The sequence below is a fragment of the Euleptes europaea genome, chromosome 18 (genome assembly GCF_029931775.1).
Source record: "Euleptes europaea isolate rEulEur1 chromosome 18, rEulEur1.hap1, whole genome shotgun sequence".
Classification (NCBI taxonomy): Eukaryota; Metazoa; Chordata; class Lepidosauria; order Squamata; family Sphaerodactylidae; genus Euleptes; species Euleptes europaea.
This window is the reverse complement of record NC_079329.1, coordinates 26,896,556-26,916,457: the sequence shown is the minus strand read 5'-3', so window position 1 is coordinate 26,916,457 and position 19,902 is coordinate 26,896,556. Positions and strand designations below refer to the sequence as shown.

The 19,902-nt window shown below is 47.2% G+C and overlaps 1 protein-coding gene across 1 annotated transcript in view; it reads left to right on the top strand.

Annotated features, from left to right (window-relative positions):
* Window positions 1-18,357, top strand: part of NPEPPS (aminopeptidase puromycin sensitive) — a 109,766-nt gene extending 91,409 nt beyond the window's left edge. Inside the window, exons 17-23 of the mRNA XM_056863851.1 lie at window positions 4,152-4,371; window positions 8,163-8,305; window positions 9,171-9,227; window positions 12,091-12,198; window positions 14,891-15,046; window positions 15,146-15,193; window positions 17,908-18,357. Coding sequence (XP_056719829.1) covers window positions 4,152-4,371; window positions 8,163-8,305; window positions 9,171-9,227; window positions 12,091-12,198; window positions 14,891-15,046; window positions 15,146-15,193; window positions 17,908-18,060 — 885 coding nt within the window. The 3' untranslated portion in view covers window positions 18,061-18,357. The remainder of the gene's footprint in view (window positions 1-4,151; window positions 4,372-8,162; window positions 8,306-9,170; window positions 9,228-12,090; window positions 12,199-14,890; window positions 15,047-15,145; window positions 15,194-17,907) is intronic.
* The last annotated feature ends 1,545 nt before the right edge of the window (window positions 18,358-19,902 follow it).

Genomic DNA, 19,902 nt, shown 5'->3' with positions numbered 1-19,902 from the left:
AATCAGAGACTGTGTTAGGACGGCAGAGCGCCTCTGGACCTTGCAGGTAGTGATGAAGGTGTCCTTTAACTCTTGCAACAATATTGATGAGTTATTCATGCAAATGTTCTTAGATAGCCGAATAGCCCAACAGTTTCATCTTGGAAAATCAAAAGCAATGTATGTTGTAGTTTTTGGCTTGGCACCATACTTCTCTGACCTTCTACTGAAACAGTGCCAAACATTTTTTAATCTGTATTCAAGTCCAGTAGCACCTTAGAGACCGACAAGATTATCAGGGTATGATTTTTCGAGAGTCAAAGCTCCCTTGGTCGTATCTGGTGATTCTAAAGAGTGATATGGATTTAGTGGTTTGTTTGGGGGATGAACACTGCCAGAAGTTTCCACATGGTACCTGACCAGTGTTTTTCTTCAAACCACTATGGCTGAAGACCTTCTTCAGAAATTTCAAGAAGGCATGTCTTTCTTTACCAGTTGCGAAATTACTACAGGTTATCTCTTGGAGGGGTCAAATGTAAATCACAATTTTCTGGGGGGAAAAACTAAAAAGAAGAAATGAATACAAACTATGTCTGGAAAGGAGAAGAAAACTAATTGATTGTCTTAGGAATGTTCATGTCGTACACGGGTCTTTTAAAACAGGATTGCATGCAGTGAAATGGGGCCTTAATTCACTCTTGCATAACAGTATTATCTGTTCAAAGAATCCCCAGCTAGGAGTGTTCTATAACAGGAAGCACACAATTTCCCCGGACATTTTTTGCTCCACTAGGTGGCTGGAGAGTGTTATGTGTCTTGATAGGGCTACCACTGTTTTTGACAATGTCAAGGAGTATGTGGAAGAAGCAAAGATCCCTTAACAAGTAAACCTGCAAATTGCATAACATCTGCAATGCAAGATCCACTCATGAAATTTAAAATGGTAATCATGAAAACAGTTGCTGGAGATTGCGAGCTGTTTCTGCAACTTGCAACAGGCACCTTTTTTTGTTTGTATGAAGAGCTTCATGAGCTAATCAGGAAGCTGATGACTCATTGCATAAAATCAGAAAAGCGGCAAAAATTGTCATCTGATTCACAGTTAACAATTGACATGTAATTATCTGAGAACTCGCTTGACAGACGCAACGCTGAAACTGGCTCTGCAGCAAAGAAGCTCTTAACAGAAACTAAACTAAGTGAGTGTCAAGTGGCCGAGTTTTGCCTAGTATGTTGAAACATGGTAGTAGCAGTTGTTGGGAGAAGTCATAAGAACATAAGAAAGGCCGTGCTGGATCAGACCAAGGTCCATCAAGTAATACATTCAGTCTCCTTATATAGTGCAGATTGTACTATGCCAATAAAGGTATTTGAAATTTGAAAACATTCAGTCTGTTCACACAGTGGTCAACCAGGGGCCTCTAGGAAGCCCTCAAACAAGACGACTGCATCAGCATTGTCCTGCCTGTTTTCTAAAGCACCTAATATGATAGGCATGCTCCTCTGATCCTGGAGAGAATAGGAATGCATCTTGACTAGTATCAATTTTGTCTAGTAGCCATGGATAGCCCTCTCCTCCATGAACATGTTCACTCCCTTTGAAGTTCAAGATGAAGTCTTTTGAAGTTCAAGATGGTTTGTGGCTTATCATCATTAGATCCTACTATCATTATGCACAAACCCGAACAGGGACTGTGCTTGAAATTGACTGTGCAGTAAATTGAATCAATTACCCAACAGCTGAAAAACCAAATCAATGATGCACAGCTTTAACTATAGCAGCTCACAATGAATCCAAGGCTCAGTTTCAAGCATACATAATAAAACAAGATGATGAAGTTGGATTGGACACATTTTACAGTGGTATTTTGATGGCCAGCAAGAATTTCTCAGATATGTGGAATGTTGTCAAGATGTGCCTTATCCTGTCTCATGGTAGTACTTTAATTGAAAGTGGATATTTCAGTTAATAAGTCAATATTAATGGAGAATTGCATGAAGAAACTGTTGTCCGTCAGCACCAAGCTGTGCTGAGTTGTGGAGGACTTGACTCTATTGCAGGGGTGGGGAACCTTTTTCCTGCCAAGGGCTATTTGCACATTTATAACATCTTTTGGGGGCCGTACCAGGTGTAGATCTCCCAGTATGTGTGTGTGGGGGAGAGGCTAGGGTTGCCAGGTCTCCAGCCACCCCCTGGAGGTTGGCAACCCCAGGGGAGGCCACCCAGAGAAGGCCTGCAGGGCGCCCCCACTCCCCCCTCCCAGGTGGGAGGGCAGCCAGCTGTGGGCCCCAGAAAACGAGGCGCCAGGGGGGCGCAGCCCACAGTCGATTGGCAAGGGAGGAAGGGAGGAAGGAAAACAGAGAAAGAGGAAAAGGGAGGGAGGGAGAAAGAGAGAGAAAGGGAGAAAGAAATGGAGAGAGGGGGAGAAAGAAAGAAAAGGACAGAGGGAAAGAAAAAAAAGGACGGAGGGAGACAAAGAAAGAGACAGAAAAAGAGGGAGGGAGAGAAAGGAGAAAGAGTGACAGAAAAAGAGGAAGAGAGAAAAGCCTCCCCCCCCACACACACACACCCGCGCATGCCGGCCTGCGCAACCGGGCCCCAGCCACCCCACCTCCCCCGCCCACACACACACACACACACACACCTGGCGGCGCACGGAGCACCAAGCAACCGGGCCCCAGTCTTCGTGCACTCCCTCCCCAGAGTCCATAAAAGCCCTCCCCAAGCCCAATTGGTTCTGCATGCATGCTCTGCCGCCGGGAGCCGCCAGCCTCTCCCCCCCCCCCCGCTGCTCAACAGTCGACAGGCAGCGAGAGGGGCTTACAATGTGCCGCAGCGTTCCTGCACGCCGCAGCTGTAGGGGGCAGCCTTGGGGGAAGAGTCCCTCCCCCCCCCTCTCGCCGACCAACAACCAACAGTCAGTGAGAGGAGGTCCAAAGGGCGCTACAAGGGCGCTGTAAGCCGTGGCCCCAGGAACACCCTCGGGGAGGGCCACCCTGCGCCCCGCCTCCGCGGCAGGGTTCCCGGAGCTCCCGAGGGCCACAAAAAATGTCCTCGGGGGCCGCATACGGCCCCCGGGCCTGAGGTTCCCCACCCCTGCTCTATTGTAAGAGAAAGCCAGCATGGTAGAAGCAGTGGACTCTAATTTGGAGAACCGGGTTTGATTCCCCACTCCTCCACATGAGTGGCAGACGCTAATCTGGTGAACCGGGTTGGTTTCCCCACTCCTACGCATGAGGCCAGCTGGGTGACCTTGGGCTAGTCACAGGTGTCTTCGAACTCTCTCAGCCTCACCTACCTCACAGGGTGTCTGTTGTGGGGAGGGGAAGGGAAGATGAGATTGTAAGCCAGTTTGTAAGCTGGTTTGATTCTCCTTAAAAGGTAGAGAAAGTCGGCATATTAAAAACCAACTCTTCTTCTAATTGATAGGAGTAGGCTGCAGTCGGTCAGGTATGCTCATACACAGAATAGTTAGAGGTTAAGCACCGTAAGTGGCCAGTTGGTGTTTCTGGGAAGTCCACAAGCAGTGGGCTGGAAGCCTTCTCCCGTTTGTCCCCCAGCGGCTGGCGTTCAGAAGGTAACTGCCTCTAAACAAGGAGGCGGTCGTTGCTAATAGCTGCTAGTGTGTCCTAAACGAATTTGTCTGATCCATTTATTTTTCTGCCCTGTAAGCTTGCGGCCAGAGCCTCCCTTTGTGTGGTGGTAAACTCCGTAAGTTAATTGCACCCCGGTTCCTTTCCTTGGTCTGCGCAGAATCAATTATCGAGCTATTTCATTGGGCCATCTCAAGTTCTGTAATAAAGACATTCTTTTCTGCGCACTATTAGCAACTTCATAAACTCTCGGGAGTTGACTAAACCCAGCCAGTGTTCTATGTGGCACCCTGCCAATCAGCAGATTAGACAGCAGGAGCTGACGTGGGCCTGAGATGGCTGTCCTCAAGTGGCAGAGGGAAGGGGGGGGGAGTTTAGCACACGCTTGAGTTGTTAAGGTTGGCCACAGGGCGCTGGCTTAGCCTTTCATTACCCGTGCTAGTTGTCCTCTATCCCTCTTCCCCCAGGCCAAGTGTTGCCATCAGCATCCAGTTTTCCCTCATATATGAAGAAGAAATCCAAAGAGCTTTCTTTATTTGTTCAGGAGTCGAGCGTAACTTGTTCTTTTCCTCTCTCAGGCCCGAGCTGGAATTATTAGCACTGTAGAGGTTCTAAAAGTCATGGAAGCGTTTGTGAATGAGCCCAACTATACCGTGTGGAGCGACCTGAGCTGTAACCTGGGGATTCTCTCGACTCTCTTGTCCCACACAGACTTCTATGAGGAGATCCAGGCATTGGTCCGCGATATCTTTTCGCCCATAGGAGAGAAGTTGGGCTGGGACCCCAAGCCTGGCGAGGGTATGGAGTTTTTCTTTGCGTTTTGATCCTTGAAGGGTTTGGGAAGGGTGAGTGGCTTTGATGTCAAGCAGGACCAAACCAAGAGCATTCAGATACTCAGGACGTTCTGAGAGCCAGTGCAGTGTAGTGGATAAGAGCGGTGGTTTGGAGCAGTGGAGTCTGATCGGGAGAACCGGGTTTGATTCCCCACTCCTCCACATGAATGGCGAATGCTAATCTGATGAACTGGATTTGTTTCCCCACTCTCCTACACATGAAGCCAGCTGGGTGACCTTGGGCTAGTCACGCTCTCTCAGCCTCACCTACCTCCCAGGGTGTCTGTTATGGGGAGGGGAAGGTGATTGTTAAGCTGGTTTGATTCTCCCTTAAGTGGCAGAGAAAATCAGTATATAAAAACCAACTCTTGTTTTACTTCTCTGGCTCAGTAAGCAGAGGAGAGCACTTGCAAATCCACTCTTTCCACTATCTTTGGCTGAGGGAAGCTTATGAGTTTTTCCCCCTCTGGCAAGTAAGCATTCAACACAGTTCTACAAAGCCCCAGATCCTTTTATTTAACTCCAACGTGTATCCAAAACAGATCAATAAGATGTATGACCTTGCCAGGGATGACTGTTCAAGTCAGTCCTTTATGACAAGAGTTCATTGTAGCTTCCGGTGAAAAGAGTTTGATCTTGTGCGTCTCATAGCTGCCGCAAGTCTTCTAATAGTGGGAGAGCTGTGCCACTGGAAGGGACTTGTTATGAATAAGGGAGAGAACACAGAAATGTCTGACCTACTGTGGCACTAAGACTACATTACCCAATATGCACCACCATAAAGGGAGAGCACTTATTTCTCACACATATAAACTGCTTCACATATCGAGAGGCTTCTGTCGACAAATGGCCCATTAGCCAATGGCTGCCCTTAAGAAGAAGCAGGAGACTCAGTCAGGGCTGGTTCCAGATGTGGGGAAATGACAGGCTTGGAAAGAGGCGTTGAGTTTCCCTTTCATATTTACCTCCTTAGGGACAGACTCCCCCCCCCCCATACCAGTGAGGCAGCTGCCTCCCCCCGTCTGCCACGGCTGATCACTCACCCGCCCTCTACTTCTTGGCTGCCGCATAGGGCAGGCATCCTCAGCTGCTGCTCCCTGCAGCCTTTGCTTATTGCTGTTGTGGCTTCCCGTGTCTCCCCGAGGGTGGGTGGATGGAAACGGCAGCCGGGGGCAGAGGGAGAGCCCACAAGTGAGAAAAAGGTGTCTGCCGTTGCTGCTGTCCCCAACCTCTGCCTGCCCAGGTGGGTGGACTATCTGGGGAAAAAAACAGCAACTATGGCCAAAATACCATATGCATACAATACTACAGGTTACAATTTAATGTGCAATACTACAACGTGATTTGATACTATAAAAATTACAAAAATACAATCTCAGCCAGCTAAACTACACACTACAATTATATACAGTCAATACAGAGTATGATGTTCTGCAGCGGCTTTCTACAGTCTGTTTAAAGACACAGTCCAAGATTCATCCTCAGGATGGTACGAGCATAGTTCTCAAATCAATTTCAGTGCCCAGGTGGGTGAGCAAACAAGATTCTGCCAGTGTCCGGGAGAAGGCACTGTAATAGCAGCACCTGCCTTGAACCATGGAAGAAGAAGAGTTGGTTTTTATACACCGACTTTCTCTGCCTTTGAAAGAGAATCAAACCGGCTTACTATCTCTTTTCCTTCCTCTCCCCATAACAGACACCCTGTGAGGTAGGTGGGGCTGAGAGATCAGATCAGATAGTTTATTCGCGGCCCTTGGTCAGTTAAAACAAGATACATGGACTAAAATGGTCTTACTGACAAAGGTTTACAGTCCGAGTCTTAAGTCACTTAAAAATAAAAATAATAAAATAAATAACATCCGAGTTACATCTGCCATTTGGACTAAGAGACTACTCTGTGGCAACGAATTGTCATTGCAGCCGTACCAAAATTTTGCTACCTGAGAGGTGATTGAGGGATTATCTCCTTGTAGGAGCTTTTCTATCTTTTCTCTTTCCCTGACGGGTCCCATTCTCAGTTTGAGGGGCTCAATAAACTTAGAACGGAGTATAGTGTAATAGTTACAGTTCCGGAGGTGGGGCTGAGAGAGTTCTGAGAGAACTGTGACTGGCCTAAGGTCGCCCAGCAGGCTTCAGGTGGAGGAGTGGGGAATCAAACCTGGTTCTCCAGATCAGAGTCCACCTCCTCTAATCACTACACCACGCTGGCTCTCAAGGGGCTGTGGCTCAGTGGTAGAGCATCTGCTTGTCATGCAGAAGGCCGCGGATTCAATTTCTGCCATTTCTGATGAAAAATCAGGGTTGTAGCGTAAGTGAGAGATTTCTGCTTGAGACCCCAGAGAACTGCTGCTGGTCAGAGTACTGACCTTGGTGGACTGATGGTCTGATTTAGTATATTGCAATTTTATGAGTTCAGGAAGTGCCACAGTTTGTGTACTTGGTGGGTGGTACATAAGAACATAAAAGCCATGTGGATCAGATCAAGGTCCATCAAGTCCAGCAGTCTGTTCAACCAGCAGCATTATTATGCCTGCCTGTGTTCCACAGCACCTAAAGTAACAGGCATGCTCCTCTGATCCTGGATATAATAGGTATGCATCACGACTAGTATCCATTTTGGCTAGTAGCCATGAATAGCCCTCTCCTCCATGAACATGTCCACTCCCCTCTTAAAGCCTTCCAAGTTGGCAGCTGTCACCACATCCTGGGGCAGGGAGTTCCACAGTGGATTGAAGGTTAAGAACCAATGCATTGGGAGCTTTGTGCGAAACAGCCTAGGCTCAGTTGAGGGATGAGAGGAGGTACAGCATAAAGGGTGGCGTTGAATTTGGGGGCTTATCATGGGGTTGGGTCCCCACCTCCACCATAGACTCGCATGGCAGCCTTGAAACTAATCTTGCAGCTCGTTCATTCTCATAACTTTGACATCCTTGCTTTGACAACAGCGATAACAATGGCATACAAGGCTGGAAAGGATGAACACATGAAGCTGTCTTACACTGCATCAGACCCTTGGTCCATTGAAGTCAGTATTGTCCACTCAGATAGCAGCGGCTTTCCAGAGTCTCAGGCAGAGGTCTTTCACATCACCTACTTGCCTAGTCCCTTTAACTGGAGATGCCGGAGATTGAACCTGAGACCTTCTGCATGCCAAGCAGATGCTCTGCCACTGAGCCACCGCCCCTCCCAAGGATTGTAGTTATATGTTCAAATGAAGCTGTTTAGTCCCCTCCAGAACGGTACAGTCCCCCTCTGAATGCAGCAGCTCCTTAATATCTTTCCTAGTGCCTGAGATCCTTGGCAATGGAGATGGCAGAGAGCCTGAGATCTTCTGCATGCCAATCCCGTGTTCTGCTACTGAGCGCTGGCCTGTCTCTGTTCAGTGCCAGTGGCACATACCGACCCGGTGTTGGTCTCAAAGGGTTAAGAGATAGTTTTGAGCTCTGTGCAGAGCTGTCACCTAACATTTCGACAGCAGCAGTTGAGGGTTTGAATTATTTTTGCATTCCTTGTTTTGTACCAAGAATACAGACATTATGGAATCTCTATTGCTTGAGATTTATAAAGAGGACTATTAAGCATCTTGTAGAGATGCTTCACAACCAGGAAGTCCTGGCTCAGGGCCCTGGGAATTGAATGGATAACCTCGGTGTGTCCTTTTTCAGTTCTAGGATTCTGTAACGTCACCACTTCAAAAGTACAGAGGTTTTGTTAATCCTGTTTTTAAAACTGCTTACTTTTCCTGTCTTCTATCAGGCCACCTGGATGCGCTTCTGAGAGGTTTAGTTTTGGGGAAGCTAGGAAAAGCTGGCCATAAGGCGACCCTGGAAGAAGCGCGGCGTCGGTTTAAGGACCATGTGGAAGGGAAGCACATCCTCTCCGCTGATCTGAGGAGTCCTGTAAGTTGCTTCGAGAATCTCAAAGTACTCGTGTCCTCCCCTCAAAAAATAACCCCTCCCCACACACCCTCTGTATTCTAGCCTAATTACACTCAAGTCAAATAGTAATTACCTTAAAGGCTAACAAATGTTTATTTCAGCATAAGCTTCCATGCGAGTCAGAGCTCACTTCTTCAGATGCATGAAGTGTACATCCATTGATTTTATATGCAGCAGATTTTACATACCTGCCCTGAGCCTGGCCTTGGCCGGGATACAAATCATCATCATCATCATCATAATGATGATAATGATAAAAATAAAGGTAAAGGTCCCCTGTGCAAGCACTGGGTCATTCCTGACCCATGGGGTGACGTCACAACCTGAAGTTTCACCGACCTCGGAAGGATGGAAGGCTGAGTCAACCTTGAGCCGGCTACCTGAAACCGACTTCTGTCGGGATCGAACTCAGGTCGTGAGCAGAGCTTTTGACTGCAGTACTGCAGCTTTACCACTCTGCGCCACGGGGCTCTTAATAATAATAATAGCCTGTATTTTATACAGTGCTGTGTAACCTTGCTTGTTCATGCTCTCCTGAGCAGTTTTCTTCCATTCTTCAGCCCAACGAAGAGTGAATTTTGCACTTTCTCAAACTTTAAAATATACCAGTAAAAATATGCTAAAGCTGTGAAGGGAATTCTTGTATTTCCCAAGGTTTTACCGTCCCTTTGGCCAAGATTGGAGAAAAATGTCGCTGCACAAGGTGCAGGTGTTGCAAATTGAAGCCCAGAGACATTTAGACTTGAATGTTCATTCGTGTGGTGCTGGAAATGGGGTTTTAGGCAAACGTTCTTCATTTTTAAAACCAGCACCGTTTCCTTTCCAGGTATATGTAACTGTTTTGAAGCACGGCGACAGTACCACCTTAGACACTATGCTAAAGGTGAGTGTGCTGTTTGTGTTTCTGTGCATGTAAAAACACAGGGAGGAAGTATTCTATGCATAAACAGAATGGATATGCAAGGGTGATGTGCTAATGAGTGAGGAGGCTGTTCCTGTTTTGCCTGTGTGGCACACTGAGGGCATCATGGATCTGTTTGGCTCCATCCCACATGGGCAACAGTGGCCAGTCTGCAGGGAGACTGGCTTCTTTGGTTTGTCTTAATTCCAGGTCATTAAGCCTTTCCAGCCTGACCTGGATGACCCCAAGCTGGCCCGATCTCATCAGATCTCGGAAGCTAAGCAGGGTCGGCCCTGGCCAATACTTGGATGGGAGACTGACGTTGCTGCACAGAGGCAGGCAACGGCAAACCACCTCAGAATGTCTCTTGCCTCGAGAACCCTACAGGAGTCACCATAAGTCAGCTGTGACTTGGCAGCCAAAAAAAAAGGCTCTCCAATTTAGAAGAGGAGTTGGTTTTTATATGCCGACTTTCTCTGCCACTTAAGGGAGAATCAAATCAGCTTACAATCACCTTTCTCCCCCCCCCCACAACAGACACCCTGTGAGGTAGGTGGGGCTGAGAGAGTTCTAAGAGAGCTGTGACGAGCCCAAGGTCCCCCAGCTGGCTTCATGTGGAGGAGTGGGGAAATCAACCAGGTTCACCAGATTAGCATCCGCCGCTCATGTGGAATAGCGGGGAATCAAACCCTGTTCTCCAGATCCAAGTCCATCTCTCTTAACCACTACACCATGCTGGGATTTTAAAAGGTTCAGCTTTAGTCCTGGGTTTCCATATCACTGAAGTAATTCTGATGAGATTTGGTCAGTTTTTAATATTTGTACTTTAGTTAAATAAAGTCTGCAATCATACACAGTGTTGAGAGAGAGAGCGCAAGAGCTAGTGGTGTGAAAAGTCTAGATCAGGGATGTCGAACTCCATTGTTACGAGGGCCGGATATGACATAAATGTCACTTGTCCGGGCCATGCCGCCAGCCCAGATTGAGAGTGGGGGCGGCTGGCTTGTGGGCTGGATGAGAGTTCTCAGGGGGCTGGATCCGGCCCCCGGGCTTTATGTTGGACACCTCTAGTCTAGCTTCTCTTTAAACTTCCCACTACAAAGAGATGTGGTTCAAGCAGACTTTTATTGAGGTTCTGTCCCACCCCACAGAATTTGTACCCATAGCAGTATTGACAGCCATTTCAGCATATTCTCATTTATGCAGGCAGCCGTTACAACATCCTGGGGCAATGAACACTGTGCATTTCAGGATAACACAATTTTTTTGTAGTTGGGCTTTTTCCAATTTACATTTGCCACAAAACTCAGCTTTTAAAATCTCTCATGTGCCCTTCTTATCTATTCTAATTTTTAAACTGAAAAAGCTCAAGCTGCTACCTCATTAATTTACAGGGAAGGCAGTTTGGTTTATGAATTGTACTTGGGGCAAAAACAGTAGACAGGGAGAACTTTTTTTCTCTCTCTCTCCCCCACGATACTACCACTTGGGGACTACAGGTTCAAGACATACAAAAGGAAGAGAGCCAGAGTGGTGTAATGGTTAAGAGCGGTGGACTCTAATCTGGAGAATCGGGTTTGATTCCCCACTCGTCCACATGAAGCCTGCTGGGTGACCTTGGGCTAGTCACAGTTCTCTCCAAACTCAGCCCCACCTACCTCACAGGGTGTCTGTTGTGAGGAGAGGAAGGGAAGGCGATTGTAAGCCGGTTTGATTCTCCTTAAAAGGTAGAGAAAATGGGCATATAAAAACCAACTCTTCTTCCTCTTCCTCCTCCTCCTAATTAAATTGTGGCATTTGTTGCCTGTGGATGTAATGATGGCCACATGTATCAATTGCTTTAAAAGGGGGATTGGACAGTTTCATGAAGGAGAAATTCATCAATGGCTACTAGCCATGATGACTAGAGGGTTGAAATTAAGTCAAGAGTTTCCATCTAGACATTAGGAAGAATTTTCTAACCATTAGAGCGGTTCCTCAGTGGAACAGGCTTTCTCGGGAGGTGGTGAGCTCTCCTTTCCTGGAGGTTTTTAAGCAGAGGCTAGATGGCCATCTGTCAGCAATGCTGAGTCTATGACCTTAGGCAGATCATGAGAGGGAGGGCACCTTGGCCATCTTCTGGGTGTGGAGTAGGGGTCACTGGGGATGTGTTGGGGAGGTAGTTTTGAGTTTCCTGCATTGTGCAGGGGGTTGGACTAGATGACCCTTCCAACTCTGTGATTCTATGAACAGGAGTGCTAGAGAGCAACCTCAGGACAGCTAGTTGTCTGTTGTCTGAGACAGGATGCTAGATTAGATGGACCACAGTTCTGATCCAGCAGGGCTCCTGTTAATATGATTCAGAGTTTATTTCTCCTTCTCCTGGATCATTCCAAGAAGCTTGTCCTGTCTTTTTTTGGGGGGGGGGGGTATATTCTTTGCCTTGGGGAAGTGTGCCAGTGTCGCTGCTGGGGTACCCTTAGGGGCCTGATTATGGATACAATTCAAAAGAAGCAAGGAAAAATTGCATCTCAACAGTAGGTGATCTGGAAGCGTTGCTGTCTGGCCTGCTGTGTGGAGCTCTGCTGCCACCTAGTGGCTCCGTTTCTGCCAAGTGAAACCAGCAGTTCACTCGGAAGTGTGGCCTCCGATTGACCCCCTCCACACACACACACGAAATCAAGTGGCAAATATTCCTGTGTGGATTACCCCTTGGCTGTGCTCCCAGAGCCTGGGCAGGTTTCACCCGGCGCACCGCATGTCGGCTTTCTCATTCAGCTTAGCTTGGCTGTGGCTCAGAGCGGAGGATGTCTGCTCCAAAAGCTCGAGGCTTAACGCCGCTGTCTGTGTGCTTGGTTCCCCGCAGCTCCACAAGCAAGCGGATATGCAGGAAGAGAAGAACCGAATAGAGCGTGTGCTTGGCACCATATCTCAGCCGGAGCTAATACAGAAAGTTCTCACTTTTGCACTTTCAGTGAGTATTCAGAGGGGAGCTTCGTTGCCGTGTGGACTGGTGTGGAACTGGGTGGCGGAGGCCCCGTTTCAGTATCCCAAGAATTGCAGGTTTCATTTTATACGAAAATCTCACAACTGCAAATGCAAGCTTAGAAATGTACAGCCAGAGCCTGGTGACACTTGAAAAGCCTGCAAGAAAAACAGAGCAGGGATCGGGGCTTCTTGCTTCGTCATGCTACTCCTTCCCTGTGCTCTTAGCTAGAGGGAAAGCAATATAAGCTACATAAAATTAGTTTCATGTGGGAAGCTGTAGAGCAACTCCTTACTATAGACCTCTCTGCATCCAATTCTCTTGTATTTTCTCGGTCTGGTCACATGTGGATCCTTGTAAACTAACCATGAGTAATATTTACACCATTTTATTACAAAAAAGCAGAACAACAATAAATAAACTTTAAGAGAAGTGGAATAAGAAGCTTGGCTACGTGTTGGATGATGACAAATGGGAATTTATATTCACAAACGGTTTAAAGTTTACAATAGGTTTATCGATCAGAGAGAATTTATATAAAATGGTATATATGTGGCATCTATCTCCTATCAGAATACAGAAAATGTCGAACTTAAAAGGTAGACACGAATAAACATGTGGATCCTTGTAGCCCTGAGCACTAGAAACTTGTTTCACTAAAAAATACCTGGGAGGGTGTGTGTGTTTGTGTATTCCCCTTGGTTATTTACCACTGGCTCCCCACTGGAATTATTGCTGAGTGGTTCTTTGCTGCTGCCTGGTTCTCATTTGATTTGTGATGTTGAAGATCCATTGGTGTTTGGTTAGTATTTTTTGCACGGTGTTCAAAAGAAAGGGATGGTGTTGCTTGTGACTAAAACGCAGGCCTTAAGTCCTCCTAAAGTAGAAAAAAAACCCAGGGTAGAGTGTCTTTTTCAAAGGCCTTTAACTTGGTGCAGGGGAGCATGAAATAGTCACTTCTTTCCCGACACAGGAACTAAAGCATGGAGGAATAGCAATAACTGCACGACAGTGCAAGTATTGCAAATCAGAAGTACCTTCTGAAGTAAAACTGCAGGAATAGGTTTACTATGGACAGTGTATAAAATTAATCTTGGATTTCACAGGGGCCAGAACTAGGTGGGAGAGCAACCACGCAGTCCTGTTGAAAATATAAGTCCCAGAAGGTGTTCCTCTTTTCTGCCTGCGTAAGGCGTAGCTGTGGAAATGTGTGATACGATGTTATCTCAGAACTTCTTTCCCTGATCTGGCTTCATATTATAGGCAGGTAGGGGAATGCTTGGCCCTGACCTGGATGGCCCAGGCTAGCTTGATCTTGTCAGATCTCAGAAGCTAACCAGGGTCAGCCCTGGTTAGTATTTGGATGGGAGACCACCAAGGAAGTCCAGGGTTGCTATGCAGAGGAAGGCACAGGCAAACCACCTCTGTTAGTCTCTTGCCTTGAAAACCCCATAAGGGGTCGCCATAGGTCGGCTGCAACTTGACGGCACTTTACACACACACACACACACACACACACACACACACACACACACACACACACACAGGGGAATGCTTGAGGCCTGGATCACATATCTTGCATTTCCATAGGAAGACAAGAGACACTGGAAAAGATGATAATGCTAGGAAAAGCAGAAGGCAGCAGAAAAAGAGGCAGACCCAATATGAGGTGGATTGACTCTATAAAGGAAGCCACAGCCCTCAGTCTGCAAGACCTGAGCAAGGCTGTTAACGCTAGGATGTTTTGGAGGACATTGATTCATAGGGTTGCCATGGGTCAGAAGCAACTTGATGCCACTTAACACACACACACACACACACACACACACACACACACACACAAACCCTTAAGGAAGGGAGAAGAAGAAACTTGACACAGGGTTGCCTATTTAACCGCAGCTCTGTTGATCCGAGTGTTTCTAGCTTTGCTCAGGGCAGACTGTGTAATTCTCCCTGCCTCCATTTTGCTAACAACCATCTTGTGAGGGTGGCTACGTTGACAGAGTGAGTGAGTGGTCCAAGATCCCCCCCCCAACGCCACACAGTGAACTTCATGGCTGAGGGGATTTGAACTCTGGTCTCGCAAGTCCTAGTTTGGCACTCTAACCACTGCACCACACTGGCATGAGCACACCTTCCATGCCACTGTGCAACCCCAGAGGTGCCTGGGTTGCATCCTAATAGTACACATTTCATTCATGCAATGCAACAGCAAGGCCAAATAGGCTTGATCAGTATTGGTATGAAAGGAGAGGTGTGCACTAGTATGCCTCCCAGGATCCTCTGCAACGCACACACAGGTCAGATACAGAAGGGCATGTGTGAAGCTGGATAGTTTGAAAACTGCTGCCCTAGATGGTTCAGTCAGAGGAGGTCGTGCTGCAGTTGCGTATATTGAACACATGAAGCTGCCTTATAGTGAATCAGACCCTTGGTCCATCAAAGTATTGTCTACTTGGACCAGCAGCGGCTTTCCAGGGTCTCAGGCAGAGGTCTTTCACATCACCTACTTGCCTAGTCCCTTTAACTGGAGATGCCAGGGATTGAACCTGGGACCTTCTGCATGCCAAGCAGATGCTATACCACTGAGCTACGGCCCCTCTTGGATGGCTGTGCCTGGAAGGCTTTGTGGGTTCAAAACTGCCACAGTGACGGCAAGTGTTCCTGTTTGCTTTTGCAGGAAGAGGTACGTCCTCAGGATACGGTGTCTGTCATTGGCGGAGTAGCCGGAGGGAGCAAGCAGGGCAGAAAAGCCGCCTGGAAGTTCGTCCGAGACAACTGGGAAGAGCTCTACAATCGCTACCAAGGGGGTTTCTTGATATCTAGGCTAATAAAGGTGGGCATGAGAAGTCGCGACGATCCTAGCCATTGAGAACGGGAGGCTGTCGACCCTGCCTTTCTAATGCCACCACGCGCTCTGCTTTCTTTTTTTCAGCTGTCGGTGGATGGTTTTGCAATTGACAAAATGGCCGCGGAAGTTAAGGTAAGGATTGGCTTGGGGGAGGGGTTCTGTTTGGCTGACCTCCAATTCGCATGGCCTCTTTCTTTTTTCCCCCTCCCTGTTGTTGGACCATCACCGTCGAGGGGGAAAGGCCGAGCAAGATATGTCACAGAGCAAGATATGCCAGAGCTGGATTTTCCCTAACTCATCACATTTTTTCAGCCAGGCAGTCTATGCTCTCTCCAGATGAATGAAGCACAGTGCGCTCATCAGTGTAAACTGACTTTATCCCATATTGGAGCTCGTGGACAGACTCCTAAGCAAGGAGCTGTGGTTGGTTGACAAGGTTACAGCCCAGATAAGAATTCCAGAGGGAGGTAGCTAGGTATCTGTGACAGTAACAAATAAACAGGAGCCTTGTGGCCCCTGAGCCATCGTGGTGTAGTGGTTAAGAGCCGTGGTTTGGAGCGGTGTAGTCTGATCTGGAGAACCGGGTTTGATTCCCCACTCCTCCACGTGAGCGGCGGAGGCTAATCTGGTGAACTGAGTTGGTTTCCCCGCTCCTCCACACAAAGCCAGCTGGGTGACCTTGGGCTAGTCACAGCTCTCTCAGCCCTGCCTATCTCACAGGGTGTCTGTTGTGGGGAGGGGCAGGGAAGGTGATTGTGAGCCGGTTTGATTCCTCCTTAAGTGGTAGAGAAAGTCGGCATATAAAAACCAACTCTTCTTTTGAAAGACCAACAGTTGCATACAGCCACCAGTTTCATGGATTTGCTTTAGTGGATGCACTGAGTGGATCCTCACTATACAGCCATGTTATGTAGGAAGTATGAAAGGGACCTTGAGGTGCAGAAAGTATTTAGGGTGCAATGGAATGGTATAAAATCCAAATATTTAGGGAATGGTCTTTTAAAAATCAAGCTAAGCCAGTTAACACCTCTAATGGGTGTGGAGTTCTGAGTCTTGCTAGGATCGTTGAGGGAGGTGCTGTGGCTCAGTGGTAGAGCATCTGCTTGGCATGCAGAAGGTCCCAGGTTCAATCTCCGGCATCTCCAGTTAAAGGGACTAGGTGAGTAGGATGTGAAAGACCTCCACCTGAAACCCTGGAGAGCTGCTGCCGGTCCGACAATGCTGACTTTAATGGACCAAGGGTTTGATTCAATATAAGGCAGCTTCATGTGTTCATGTGTTATTACTGTTAGCTCAGTGGTTCTTAACCTTTTTGGTATGGTGACCCATATTTCTAAATTTACTTGGTATAGTGGGCAACTTAAATAACAGAGCATGGAGATGCTAGAAATCCGTACCCAGGGAGATTCGTTTGTCCCCCTCTATCACTGTCTTCCACCAGCAGTTGAAGACTTTTCTGTTTCCTTAGATGTTCCCCAAGTAACCCTGGTTCATGTTCATGTGTCTCTGTTCGTGTTTTTATTAATTATTTTTAATGTTTCGTATATATGCATTTTAAAAGAATGTTCTGACCGGCACTTTGGAGACCCTGAACTAGGTGGAAATGTGGCATTAAAATGTTTTAAGTAAATAAAATAGCTTCTGCAAGAGCCTGTGACCCACTTTTACAGGCTTCCCGATCCACTTTTGAGTCAGGGCCCACAGGTTGGGAAACACTGCATTAGTGAGTGAGAAATTCATATCCCTATTCCAGCCAAGAGAGTGAGGTGTACAACTTCGTAATGAATGTGTTTAGTGGTTTCACACTGCAGTCTCCCTTTGAAGTTCCTTCATTGAAGAATGTTACTTTTTTTGTTTTGTTTTTGAGATTAGAGACAGAATACAAATAGATCCTGTATTTTAAGGTTCTGCTGCAGAGGGATTAAATTAGCAGAGTACCATGAGCGTTTAAGGGTATTCAGTGGTAGTCTGGCATGCATGTTACCTTGCAGAGTGGGCTCTGGCTCATGAAAGCTTATGCCACAAAGCTCTTTTTCAGCTGCTATAGACTTAACGCAGACAGAGGCTCCACTGAGCATGTAAACCAAGGCCCTGATGTAGTGTAATTCAGACTGTGGGGAGAGGAAGTCCATCAGCTATCCTTTTGCAACTGAAGTGCTTGCTTTCTAAAAGCATCTTCGGCTGCCTTAATGGTTAGAGTTGTGTCTACACAAGCACACACCCAAATGCAGTAGGAAAAGGACTGGACTACATGTGGGGCAAAATGGCCCTACATGCTGCTGTTTGCAACACCTGTTGGGGTCGCCTACCCATGTGACCCAGCACAAAGACAGCTTTATTACAACCAATTCAGCAGAACACAAGAAAATAAGAAGGGCCATGCTGAATCAGACCAAAGTCCATCATGTCCAGCAGTCTGCTCACACAGTGGCCAACCAGGTGCCTCTAGGAAGCCCCCAAACAAGACAACTGAAGCAGCATTATCCTGCCTGTGTTCCAAAGCACCTGTGTTCCAAAGCATAGGCATGCTCCTCTGATCCTGGAAAGAACAGGTATGCATCATGACTAGCATCCGTTTTGACTTGCAGCCATGGATAGCCCTCTCCTCTGTGAACATATTCACTCCCCTCTTAAAGCCTTCCAAGTTGGCAGCCATCCCCACATCCTGGGGCAGGGAGCTCTCCTTGAAGATAAAGCCTGACCTCACGCACAAAAAAGATGAGCTGCTTTGCAAGCTGTGGGAGGCTCCATTTCTCACCGAGAGGGTTCAGTTGTTTTAAAACGTCGTCTGATGCGATCCCAAAGGATGTTGTGTTTTGTTCTTTCTCTCCCCCCCCCCAATATAGGCTTTCTTTGAGAGCCACCCAGCTCCGTCAGCCGAGCGCACCATCCAGCAGTGCTGCGAAAACATCCTCTTGAATGCCGCCTGGCTAAAGCGGGATGCTGAAAACGTCCACCAGTACCTCCTGCAGCGCAAGGCCTCGCCCACAGCCGTGTGAGGCCGTCCCTCATCTCTCCCCCCACCCCTTACCCGGGCATCCCAGCCGCTGTGGCCCGACCGCCTCGGTGTGAGGAAGAGGAGCTGCTAACCTGACAGCTGAATAATACGCCAAGGAAAATTGGAGTCTTTTCTCACACCAATGGGAATTGGACAATGAATGTAGTTAACTGGTTCCTGCTCACACTCCAGAACTAAATTCTATTTAAAAAGAAAAAAAGAAATTATCAGCAATTCAGCAAAAAAACAAACAAACCACCCTGTAAATATAATAGTAATAAAATAGAGCGTAACAAAACTGTGAAAATTCCTTAAGCCTTGTCAGTGGTTAAAATATTTAACACCCTCCCGTCCCCTTTGCATTTACTGACGAATGATTTCCTACTTTACCGTTCCCTTTTCCTTTTTTTCTATTAAAAAAATGCAAGGAAATCAGAAGTTTCTACAGTGAGTTGAATTCTACGGCAAGTTGAGGGCAGGAATGGGTTGACGCCTCTGAGCCCATCAGAGAGTGCGCTAACAGACAGCGAAAGCACACACGCTTTGCGTGGAATGGTTTGATTACAGGAGACGGCGAGGCATACCTGGCGCATCATGCTGCATTGGGGGTGGTTTTTTCAGGGAGCCCCCCCTAATCTTGGTCCAGATTTGAAGGCTTGTAGGAATCCCGCCCCCCTGTTTCCGTTCCTTTGTCTCATGATCTCTTTGTGGGGTGTGGGGAACAAAACAATCCGTGTTTTCCCTCTCCCCCTTCCCTGTTTTGATTTCATTTGCTGATGTCCTCCTTGGAGATGATAAAAAAACAACTCGTACTGGAACATCTTTCACAGCCACATTTTTTTAAAAAAGAGCAGAATTCATGCCGCCCTTTCCGCACTCTATTTAAACGGTACCTTCCCATTGCATGCAAATAACAATACTGTGACTGGATCCATCCCTCTTGGGCCGCCATAGGGTTTGCCTACTTTATGCATAACACTGTAGTTTGTCTGATAAACTTGCCCTGTTTCGAACCAAAACACTGCCCTAGACTCCTTGTGATCGCAGCTTTCCACCCTCCCCCCGCCTCTCCTTTCGGTGATGTGTGATGGTAATTTGATTCAGAAGCCTTAAACTTGTGCTAGCTGGCATGATGAAATTCTAAATTGTGTGCCATCAGTCGCTTACCCAGAGTAGCATGTCCCTGCTCACCAGACGTCAGACCCGACACTACCACTCCCACAAAACGTTTACAGTTCCCTTTTTTAAAAAAATACCTTTTTACAAAGAAATTCATACTTGGTGTGGCTTTAACTGTTATTTCGGAAGGTCATCGGAGAACTAGCTGTCAAACTGCTTCCCTGAAACACTTTTTTTTTTGTGCTATTGTTTTAAAAGAAAAACAAAAGGAAAAAAAGTAAAACAAGTTGGCGTTAATAAAAAGGAAAGTCAATGTGAAACTGAAGAGTCTTGGTTGTGGTGTATGTACGGGTGAAGCTGGGGAATTTCTTTTTTTTTTTTTTTGCATTCTGCCATGGGGATGCCAAAGCTAGGGGTTGGTTTTTAATGGCTATGGTATATGATGAGAGCCAGCATGGTGTAGTGGTTAAAGTGTTGGACTAGGATCTGGAAAACCCAAGTTCGAATCCCCACACTACCATGGAAAGTTGCTGGGTGACCTTGGGTCAGTCACACACGCACAGCCTCGACCCTGGCAAGTATTTGGATGGGAGACCTCCGAGGAATACCAGGGGGCGTGACGTGGAGGCAGGCAATGGCAAACCACCTCTGAACATCTCTTGCCTTGAAAACCCTAGGGGGTTGCCATAAGTCAGTTATGACTTGACGGCAAAGAAAGAAAAGA